Below are 12146 nucleotides of genomic sequence, written 5' to 3'. Positions count from 1 at the left end.
GTTTTATGTTTTTTATATTCTGTTTTCGCCGCTTCTTTCTTGTCGTTGAGTGATTTCATGTTGGGTGGAGGAGGGGTTGGGGTTCACTGATTTGTCCTTCCAGTTCACCAATTTGTTTTTCCTGTGTGTGTCCGGGGGGTGGGGGGGGGGGGGGTTGGTTGATGCTTTTGCTGTGCGATTTAAGCTTGATGCGACTTGTAAGTTTTTGTGCGGGAGGGTTGGGGTTTGATGTTGTTACAGCTCGCTGATTTGTTTTACCACGTGGGGGGGGCTGTTGATGTTCTTGTTGCCATTATGATTTAAATTTGGGGCAATTTGTAAGTTTTTTTTGTGCCGGGGTGGGGGAGAAGTTTAAACTGACTTCCATGGTTTTGTTTCACGGCTATCTGGAGAAGACGAATCTCAGAGTTGTAAACTCAGATAATAAATGAACCTTTGAGGATGCCATTTCCATGCTTCATATTGCGGCTCCAACTAATTAAAATGTATCACCATCCTTCCTTCCAAAAAGAGGTGACAATTATGTCGGTACTAATTTGAAATTGCCAAGTAATTAACAAATTATCTGAATATTAAATGAAGGTAAATTAGGGTAATTTTCTTTGATTTAATTAACAAAAAAATTCAGAAATAATCAATTTTAGATTTTCCTATCAAAATCTGTACTCATTATTCCATCTCAGACTATCAAATTTTCTGATATTTCTTCAAAATGTCTTTATATTTTGGGTGTTGAAGTATTAAGAATAAAACACTGTTTCTATCTACTGTACTTTTTATTCACAAGTAATGGATCCTGGAGGCTCTAAGTTGTTGAATCTTAATTCTGAGCCATAAATAGTAAAAATGTCCTTAAGCATTCACTTCAGCAGGGGCACTTACATTTATTTCATACAACTGCAATTTACGACACAATTCTGAACAGTATTCTGTACAAATTAGACACCATGTCAATCAACGATCCATTTTCATGCCCAGGTTTAACCTGCATTTACCATTAAACTATGGAAAAAAATAGATCACAATAATGACTTCAAATTCACTTCGCTGTCACTGAAAACCCTGTAATCACTAATACTTTAGCCAAGATTCACGCACTTTAAATTCACTCACCAGACAATCCAAATGGACCATAAATGGCATAATTATCATTTCACACTAAACCAAACATAATGGGGAAATTTAGTACATTCGTCTTTACATGTAACCGTAATCCTTATCGAGACATTTTATGGAAATCATTACAACGGCATGAATGTTTCAACATTCAGCTCTGTCTGGGAACTGAGAATATTTCCATAGTTTCAAAATGATCAGCTAGAAATGCTGCTAATCACGTCCAATTTAAGTTTTCTTTGGTCGATCAATGCGATAAAGGAAGTCTGCTGGCAGGAAGTAGCCCAGGTATTCCACAGTTTCCGGGGTGGTGTCGGAGTGGTAATGCCCACCCTCTCCATGATGGCTGAAGCAATGGGTATGTTCAACCCGGAGATCAAATCCCTTCAGATAAAAAAAGGCGGATTTTGTTAATTAGTCAGAATCAGGTTCCGGTTTAATATCATTGAATTGACTTTATTTCTTACATCCTTCACATACATGAGGAGTAAAAATCTTTATGTTATGTCTCCATACAAATGTGCAATCACAGTAATTTATAATAAATAGAACTGTCAATGTAATATAGAGTACACCCAAGTCAGTGTGAGGTCATCAGTCTGATGGCCTGGTGGAAGAAGCTGTCCTGGAGCCTGTTGGTCCTGGCTTTTATGCTGCGGTACCGCTTCCCGGATGGTAGCAGCTGGAATAGATTGTGGTTGGGATGGCTTGGGTCCCCGATGATCCTACGGGCCCTTTTTACACACCTGTCCTTGTAAATGTCCTGAATCATAGGAAGTTCACAACTACAGATGCACTGGGCTGTCCGCACCACTCTACGGCAGCAGTACAAAGCATTTATAAAGACAAGTGCGTAAAAAGGGCCCGAAGGATCACTGGGGACCCAAGTCACCTCGACCACAAACTGTTCCAGCTGCTACTATCAGGGAAATGATACCACAGCAAAAAAGCCAGGACTAACAGGCTCTGGAACAGCTTCTTCCACCAGGCCATCAGACTGATTAATTCAGGCTGATACAATTGTAGTTCTATGTTGTATTGTATATACTATTCATTCTAAATTACTACAAACTGCACGTTGCACATTTAGACAGAGGCATAATGTAAATATTTTTACTCGTTATGTATATGAAGGATGTAAGTAATAAAGTCAATTCAATTCAGGAAAAATAAATATGGAGAGAAAAACAGAATTACTGTAAATATATGTCTATTAAACAGTTAGGTTAAAATAAGTAGCGCACAAGACCCCAGAAATAATAGAAATGAAGAAAAAATATAGAAGAAATGACATCAAATACAGGAGAGACAGTAAAAATAAATGTACTTCAAGCTCCTGGGTCAGCACAGATGTAATGGGCCAAAGGGCCTTTTTCTGTACTGTACTTTCTGTGACTCTATGATGCCAGTAAAGGCTTTGCACCTCTCTGCTGCACTTGCATTGGAAAACTGCAAAACCAACTAAGCTACATACATTGGCTTTGATTAAAACTAAGACAGAAATGGAAATATGTTGCAATTTTGCATCTGCTTGATCAATGCAAAGATGTGTCAACGGAAGTAGCTTAATCTTGAGCGAGTTTATTGCTGCAGCTTCTACCATGAAAGAGAAATGCAAAATCATCAGTGGCAGCCAACCCAGCTGGAAACCATTGGCATAATACTCAACTGCACAGTTTGCAATCTAAAGGCCAAAATATCATTCAAATAATTCATGGGATGCATCAGCTGTCTTTAATCACTTTCCCTCACATCATCAAAGAACAAAAACACTCCTACCAGGTGAAGCTGCAATTCACTTGCAATGTGATCTGCCTTACTTAGGTGAAACCAGATGCAAATCACTCTGCAGAACACCTCCATTCAGTAGGTCAGGGTGCCCCAGAACTTCCAACTGCCTGCCATTTTAATTCTCCATTCCAATCCTGCTCTTACTATTTTCTTTGCCTTCGAAGGCTGCCTCAGAGAAGGCCTATGCAAGAACAGCATCTTAGACATGATACAGGTCTTTCCCATTTTTATCTTAACAGGCCAATTCTGAAGAAAGTTCATCAACCTAAAACATTCAATCTTTTTTTTTTCTCTCTCTTGCTCCACAAACACTGCCTGAATGTTTCCAGCGTTTTCTTCTGTTTCAGATTTTCAGCAAGGGCTGTGCTTTCTGCCTCATTGTTCCAGCACCCTTTTCATCTTCCTCTCTCTCCACCATCTTCGTCGGACACGGACAAGCCTTCAGCAGCCTTCCGCAACTTACAGCACCATCAATAGTGTCAGTCCTGATGAAGGCTCTTGGCCTGAAATGTCAACTGTTTGCTCTTTTCCATGGATGCTGCCTGATTTTCTCGAACTTGTGTCCTTCAAAAGCATCTTGTGCTTTCCCGGCGCATATGACAAATAAATTCTTCTTGGGCTTCCAGCAGGGTACAAGTATCGATTATAACTGATCTTTCAATGACAAACTCTGCCATCTTCATCTTCTTCGGGGATGATGCCTGGGCATAGCTAGTCCAGTGGTGTTTACAGTGCCTATAAAAAGTATTCACCCCCCCCCCCCGGAAGTTTTCATGTTTTATTGTTTTACAACATTGAATCACAGTGGATATAATCTGGCTTTTTTTGACACTGATCAACAGAAAAAAAATCTTTCCTGTCAAAGTGAAAACAGATCTCTACAAAGTAATTACCGCTGATTTCTCCGGGTAACCCAAACGGACACACCTCCTGTGCTTTGGCTGCAGCAGAACACTGCATTTTCAAAAGCTATAGTACTGACTTCAACGGCACAAAACTACTGTGCTGCACCAATAGATTTTGGGACTGCCTGATAAAGGAAGCTTTTGAAATAAAACTAGAGGAAAAGAACTTTAACAAAGGTCTCACTCAAAGTAAGAACTGGAATTCAATTGTAATCACGGTGGGAGAGCGGAAACCTGATTGGATGAGGACGAACCAATCAGGAGGGACAGAATACAGGGGTATAAATACCACCCCACTAGATATGCCCAAGCATCATCCCTAAAGATGATGGCAGGATTTGTCATCGAAACATTGGCAATAATTGATATCTGTACCCGGCTGGACGATAGAGTAGAGTTTATTAATGTCATTCAGTCTCTTTTGATCTCTATCACAGACATTCTCAGTGTTCTCTCCCCCTCTCCTCCTCAGCAATGTCAAAGATGTTTGACTTCTAACATTACCTTGTTAGCTCCTGGATGACTAATTTGCTGACTCTCTCACTCCACAGATGATTCCTGATAGCTGAGTATTCCCTGTGAGCAGCAGGGAATTTATTTAAGTAATTTATGTTTACACAAGCAACTAAAATTCTAACCTTCTTCAAGCAGTTTACTGGGTGATTAATTAGCCCGGCCTAAAATCTATTTCCGAGTGAAATACTTTAAGTACCTTCTCAGTTACTACTGTGTAACTCCAGAAATAGAGTTGGGCACTTCCCAACTTGAGTTGACTTTGTTCATCAGATGCTATTTATGCACATCATGTTGCACCATTTCCCACGTAATGCACTGCTTGAAGTACCCCTGGTGTAATCCCCATTCCCCTATAAGTCCTAGTTATTAGCACTACATGGTTAATTACTTCTAATTCCATTACATTACATTCCTTTCACCCATACCACTACCTCTACGATACACTGCATTGATCACCCTCACCTCCACCTACTGAATTTGCTTTTCAGGGCTCTGCCCAGTTCCCAGTTAACCCACGATCTGGCCTCCTGAACATGTAGATTTCCCAACTCCCCTTTCAAGGAGTTGCTTCCGGTGCGGCCTTCTATATATTGGTGAGACCCGACGCAGGCTGGGAGACCGTTTCGCTGAACATCTTCGCTCTGTCCGCCAGAGAAAGTGAGATCTCCCAGTGGCCACACATTTTAATTCCACGTCCCATTCCCATTCTGATATGTCTATCCATGGCCTCCTCTACTGTCAAGATGAAGCCACACTCAGGTTGGAGGAACAACACCTTATAATCCGACTGGGTAACCTCCAACATGATGGCATGAATATTGACTTCTCTAACTTCCATGAATGCCCCTCCTCCCCTTCACACCCCATCCCTTATTATTTTATATATATATATTTTCCCCCTTTTTCTCTCTCTCTTTTTTCTCCCTCTGTCCCTCTCATTATAACTCCCTGCCTGCTCTCCACCCTCTGGGCTCCCCTCCCCACTTCTCCTTCTCCCCAGGCTTCCCATCCCATGATCCTCTCCCTTCTCCAGCTCTTAGATCCACCCCTCCCCTCCTGTCTTCTCCTATCATTTCGGATCTCCCCCTCCCCCTCCCATTTTCAAATCTCTTACTATCTCTTCTTTCAGTTAGTCCTGACGAAGGGTCCTGGCCCGAAACGCCGATAGATGTTCCTATAGATGTTGCTTGGCCTGCTGCGTTCACCAGCACTTTTTGTGTGTGTTGCTTGAACTTCCAGCATCTGTAGATTTCCTTGTGTCTCCCCTTTCAAGGCCCTGATCTCAATTCAACCCAGTGAAATGTTCCCAGCCCCATGCTGGGATCACAGGAAAATACGAACCTGTTCTATTGTAGCACACTCAAGCTAGGTACAGCTATTGAGCTAATGTGAAGCTGGAAGCAACTAATCCCATCACAGGTACATTGCTTTAGGGTTAGGGTTAGCGCCGTGTTAACCCCAATTTTTTTTAATATAACACATTCCTAATTCCAGGTCATTATTCATTTAATATTGTATTGTAATTCAATATGAAGCTCATTCCAGCAAGTTCCCAAAATCTGAAGAGTGTCAGCTGAAGGGAAAATAAAACATTTTTCTTACTATTTTCTTTTCCCCTCTTCCTGCGGTTGCACTCTTTTCTCCCCCATGGAATGCAGTCTACTGACTCACCACAAGCACTGGGAACCCTGAGGTATTGACAGTGACACCAACAAACAAATGAGCAGGAAACACTATGGATGTAAGGGGCAGGAATATTGGCAGCTAATATTCTGCACAACTCCACAGACACCGATCCACTTCCCTGGCCAAAAACACCAGAACTTAATACTTTCACATTAATTTCTCCATCGCATGTCTATAAGCTTATCAAAAGACACTCTGAAACTGAAAACTTTTTTATAAAATAAGTTCATATCACAAGTGATTTTATAAAGCGAGAGAGAGAGACAGAGAAGGCGCGAATGGAGAGATTTGGTAGACCGCCGGACGGGGTGAACTCAAAGCGAGGCTCCGAAGGGCAGTGACGATCGGAGGAGGTCGATGGTGAACGATTGACCTATGAGTGAGCTCCAACTTTGCGCACAGACTGCTTAATAAGTCTGGGCCCTTTTTCTCTCTTCTATTTCGTTCCTCCACTAACCATATCGTCAAAGTAAGAGTTATAAAGCTTAATTATTTAATCACATATTGTGTACTGTTTGTTATTTCGTGGTACTGATTTGTAACAGGGGATACATCGCGTAGCATCCACACAAACGAGATTTCTTAAGTTTGGCTGGGCCGGGGGTTATCACCCCCTATATTAAGCGGCTAGGCGAAGCGAGAGTTACACTAATCAAAACGGAAACTGTTTCAGTATAATTATGTAGTATTAAACTAAATAGTTCCTAAGGTTGTCATAGCTGGGGGTGGTAGTGGGGATAAGCTCCCACTACCTATAAAGTGCTCCAGATGGCATGCGACTCTAACAGCCTCTGACAACCAAGTCCAGCTCTTGGCCTTCACATGTGCTTAGCTACTAGGCCCAGTGGAACTGTTTCTACTGACAAAAGAAGGGGAAAAGGCGGACCACTGGCGCCTCAAAACCGGTTGCTTCGGGCAGGTGGAGCTCATCGGCCTTGGACGGCAGCCCGCCTAGGAGAAGGAAAACTCTGATTTTAAACCTCCACTGCCTTGCGGCCATCCCACCCATGGGAAAGGCTTCAGGAGTAAACCCCGAGGAAGAAATCCGGAGCCAGAGTCCCTAGGGCAGTTTGATGTTGTTTACAACTCACTCTGGCAACCTCTGCGACAACACTGGTGCTAAGCTGTATCGGCACTTGCCCTTCCCTTGGACTACATCAGTGACGTGGAGAGGGGGAACCCGCTGCATGGGCAACAGCCGGTTCTTCAAAACTTCCCGCCCAGGCTTGCACCCTGGAGAGGACACAGTCCACCAGAGGCGCAAACCCATGATCCCCTGGGATTGATGGCTGACTACTACTATTAAACTAAATTACAGAAATCAAATAATCAAGCGTTAATTATTCTGAATTTTAAGTGCCTGAAAATGTAACGTTTGTAATAGATGCTCAGCCATTGTTACCTACCAGGTCATGAGACACAAACACTGACTGGCAGATGAGGGGAGCACTCATGTCGAAGAATTTCAGCCAATTGATTACCTCCTCATCACTGTTCAGAGGACAGGGAGAAAAGTCAGGCTGGAAAACAGAGAGAGAGAAAAAAAAATCAAGAACTTTAAATACTTAAAACAAAAAAATACTAATTATATCAACAGAGGTACTTTTAATGATACTGTATCATATTACATTTGTGCACCCATCTTTAGTTTTAGAGAATAAATTGCCAGCTACCCAAGATAGAACAACTGATCAGATTCCTTGCTAAAGTGGCTCCAAACAGTGGAGAAGCTTGCCGTCTCTTGGGCATTGAGCGGTAATTCAAACCCCGGGAGTAATCTTCTGAAGTCGCAGTATGGTACAGCCCACCGAGCTGAATTATATCATCATGATGTCAACCTTACATTGATAATGCCACTTCACGGATAAAGAACATTTTTAAGAAATGCTTTTTTCTCCTGTCAATGGTTTTATCATGGAGCTTGGGAACAACTTAATCAACAAAGGTTAGGCAATTTCTTGGCAGTGTGGATAGGTTTCTCCTAATTGGGCACATGGTTCACAATGGTTCCAAAGTTGAGGAGTCCCACTTTAGACATGTGCTCCACCAACTCAGTGCATCTATTTATCAGAACCTCAAGGAAATGGAAATGCTTAATTGACACATTCCCTTTAGAGTTGGATTCTTGTTCCCCATCTAGACTTAGTACCAAGAAGTGGATTGCTTCTTTAGTTTATTCAGCTGGAGGCAAAGACCATAAGATATAGGAGCAGAATTAAGCCATTTGGCCCAACGAGTCTGCTCCAACATTCCATCATGGCTGATTTATTATCCCACTCAATCCCATTTTCCTGCCTTCTCCCAGTAAGCTTTGATGCCCTCACTAATCAAGAACGTATCAACCCCCACTTTAAATACACTCAATGACTTGGCCTCCACAGCTGTCTGTGGCAATGAATTCCACAGATTCACCACTCGCTGGCTAAAGAAATTCCTCTTCATCTCTGTTCTAAAGGGACGTCCTTCTATTGGTGGCAATACCATTATTTATTTGCCATCCTGGAGTGGTGTGAACTGAGGAGGTAATTAAGAGTCTGAAGTCACATTTAGCCCAGACCAAGTAGGAATGGCAGATTTTCTGCCCCAAAGAACATTAGTAAAACAGTCAATTTTAGTTTTCTTCCTATACTTTCATGGTCACCATTAATGGTTCAAGAATATGTTTTTCCTCTATTTTTTTTTCATTACTTGAATTTTCATTCCACTACTGTCACGGTGGGATTCGAACTCAAGTTTCCAAAAATCAATAGTCTAGCCCTCTGGCAACTATTCCAATAATGTAACCACTGTGCTCTTGCACTGATCAATTGCATGCTGCTTGCTTGGTATCCTTATCAAAGCAAGCAGCATATTGAATGATTGATTACTAAATTTAATATTCCATCTTTGGATCTAATAACAAACAGCATCTCAAGTGGCTCCGACTGCATGCAAAAATCCACTTCTCGTTAAAGTTGGCACATAAATTGGGTGAAAATTCTCTTCACTACCTTGGCTTCTGAGATCCCTCTAAAGATCCCCCCCTGTTATTTGGCACTGAGGAATGCATGATCCCAAAGATGGCAGGATACCTTTGAGTAAAGTTTTTCCCAAAAGCCCATTGAAATGCCGTTAGTTCTGGACCTTTAAAGGTGGACTGAGTCCTCCCATAAATAATGCTCCTGATTATTCCTGGAGTTCACCAAAAATGAACACCCAATGCAAAGAAAATCAGTGTTATTTACCTTGACTTAAAACTGGCCAGAACTGTCTTCTGAATTAAAGAAAAATGTCCTTTGCTGTTCTGGGTAAGGTTATTGGCGAGTCAGAGTGATGGACGGATTTTATGGTGAGTGGAATCAGATCAGGGCGCTGAACTATGAGGGATACTGCTAGCCGTCACTGTCATTTGTTCTCAACACCTGAGATTGCACACAATTAAAGCTTGCTCATCAAGGACTTGTTTGTTTTTGAAGAGAACTAACAGACGTCATCATACGTGGATGCCACAAACAACAACCCATCTTGTTCCACCCAATCTAAAAATACTGTCAAACCTGGAGCCCTTCTGGTGAAGCGGTACTGATGAGACTGTTCAGCCGTGTATTCAAAGATACCACCAGGAGCCCAAGAAATTTACTGCTTCTGAGAAATTTCCACCACCTGATGTTTCAACGGTACCAACTTAAACCCCACTTGTCTTCAAGAGTCTGACAGCACATTTGGAAGTATAAAGCAAAGGAGTGGTGGGAAGGGGGCCTGGTGTCAGAACAGCTCCGAGTTATACATAGAGGCAGAAATCCAGAACCCTAGTAACCCCAGGCATCTCAGATAACTCTGCATTCAAACCAGGAAAATCTAGACAGCAAGTTGTTGGAATTGCTGTGTCTGTGCACAACTACGTATCAATTAAAGAAAGCAGCGCATGCAGGGAATGGCTTTAACTGGGAGGGGGGAGGGGGAGGCAGAACAGATCAATATGTAGTGTTAAGGGAGGGGGTGACATTGCTCTAGGAGATAGATCCATACATTACATTTCTTTCCCTTTTAAACATGATTTCACAGTAACAGTCCATAACTAACTTCATAGTCCTAAAGATTCAGTCACTTAGGTGGCGTTCTGTTTCTTTCAGGATAGTACTTCTGGACCTGTGGAATGGCATCAGGTTTGGCAGGTGTTATATCAATGATAATATTCTCATAATGCCTCTGGACCTGTGGGATGGCATCAGGTTTGGTAAGTGTCTTGTCTAAGACAAAGTTCTTGGTTTCCGGTGTCATGTTACTGTCAGTGACATCATCACTATGAGGCAAGTCCAGTGACTGTGATGCGTTCATCCTGTTGGATGCAGTTGATTCAGCTGTGTTCTTCAGTCCATCATCCAATATCCATGTATGATCTCCAACATCCACTGTGTAACATCAGTGGTCCAGTTTTTGTAGCTATCCTACCAGGTGTCCATTTGTCTTCTTGGTAATCACGCACTAGGACTTCCTGTCCAATCTCGAAGCTCCTTGCTGCTTTACTTAGCAACTGATTGAACTCTTTATTCTGTACTTCCCTCCTGAAGCTTGGATTCAGGAGATCTATGTGAGATCTCAGATTCCAGCTCATGAACAGCATTGCAGGTGTTTGATTTGTCATTGCATGAACAGAGCTCTGATACACAAAAAGGAAGCTGTCCACCTTGTGCTGCAGAGAAATGTCCTCCTTGTCCATCACTTTAATGGACTTCCTGAAGGTTTGAGTAAACCGTTCAGCTAACCCACTCATTGCTGGGTGGTGAAGAGCTGACTTGAAATGTCTGATGCCATTTTTCTTCATGAGCAGTTGGGATTCTTCTTTTGTGTATTGTGGTCCATTGTCACTCACAATTTGTTCTGGTAAGTCATTTCTGGTGAAGATCGTCTTTACTAAGGTGGTTGACTTTATTGATATAACCTCCAGCCACTTAGAATGAGCATCCACAGCAATCAGAAATATGGAGTCCATGAATGGCCCAGCAAAGTTAGTATGTACTCTTTGCCTTGTAACAGTGCCTGTGGGGGTGCATTTTGAACTTTTTGGCATCCTGAACAGCTTTAGGCCAAGTTTTCAATCTGTTTATCTATTCCCGGCCACCACATATAGCTCTGGGCAAGACTCTTCATCTTGACTGTATCCAGGTGTCCTTCGTGCAGATTCTCTAACACTCTGGTGCACAGTTTAGAGGGGACCACAACATGAGATCCATACATCAGTGTTCTTTGACATACCAACAGTTGGTCTCGTCTCACTGAGTACTCTGGAAACATAGGGTTACCATGAGCTGGCCATCCTTGCATGGCGCATTCATAGACTTTTGTCAATGTCGGGTCATTCCTTGTTTCACTTTGCATTTCAGAATTTGGTACCAGCAACTGGTCCACCAATGCAGTATGGAACACTCCTGTTGGGTCACGGTATAAAGACTTTTCTTCTTCAGTTATCAGTGGTGGAAGACGTGACAAGTCATCAACGTTTCTGTGTTGTTTTATGCCCTTGAACACTATGTCATAAGTGTGGGCTCCTGGAAACAGTGCCCAGTATTGTAACCGAGTAGCAGTCATCACTGCAATTCCTTTCCTGGGATTGAAAATAGACACAAGGAGCTGGTAATCTGTCACTAGTGTAATCCTCTGTCCGTAGAGGTGGTGATGGAACTCTTTATTCCCTATACTAGACCTAGGGCCTCTCGGTCAATCTGTGCGTAGTTGCATTCTGCGCTCGTTAGTGATCTTGAAGCAAATGCAATTGGGCATTCAGATTCATCTTTCATAGTGTGTGACTCAATGGCTCCAAAAACATATGGGGATGTATCGCACGCCAGTCTGATGGGCAGGGATGGGTCGGGTCATAATAGGTGAGCAGTTCATCAGATGTTATTAGTCTCTATTTCCTAGAATGTTTTTTCACATCTTTCTGACCTTTCGCACTTTGCTCTTGTCTGTAACTGTGCATTCAATGGATGCAGCACTGTAGCAATGTTTGGGAGAAACTGGTGGTAGTAGTTTACAAGGCCCAAGTATGACCTGAGTTGTGGCATATTTTCCGGTTTGGGTGCCTGTAGCACTTCTTCAGTCTTCTCTTGTGACTTATGTAAGCCTTGTTTGTCAATGACATGTCCACAATGT

At 42.4% G+C, this 12146-nt stretch overlaps 1 protein-coding gene across 2 annotated transcripts in view; it reads right to left on the bottom strand.

Moving 5' to 3' along the window:
- Positions 1–864: 864 nt before the first annotated feature.
- Positions 865–12146, bottom strand: part of c25h11orf54 (chromosome 25 C11orf54 homolog) — a 34636-nt gene continuing 23354 nt past the window's right edge. The window contains exons 7-8 of one of the 2 annotated variants that reach the window (XM_072243020.1): positions 7421–7534; positions 865–1500 (exon numbers count right to left, since the gene is read on the bottom strand). In XM_072243020.1, coding sequence (XP_072099121.1) covers positions 1345–1500; positions 7421–7534 — 270 coding nt within the window. In that variant the 3' untranslated portion in view covers positions 865–1344. The remainder of the gene's footprint in view (positions 1501–7420; positions 7535–12146) is intronic. The other variant, XM_072243023.1, reaches the window with a different exon arrangement.

The sequence above is a fragment of the Mobula birostris genome, chromosome 25, assembly GCF_030028105.1.
Source record: "Mobula birostris isolate sMobBir1 chromosome 25, sMobBir1.hap1, whole genome shotgun sequence".
Lineage (NCBI taxonomy): Eukaryota > Metazoa > Chordata > Chondrichthyes > Myliobatiformes > Myliobatidae > Mobula > Mobula birostris.
Note: the sequence above shows the minus strand (reverse complement) of the source record. Positions and strands in the feature narration are given on the sequence as shown.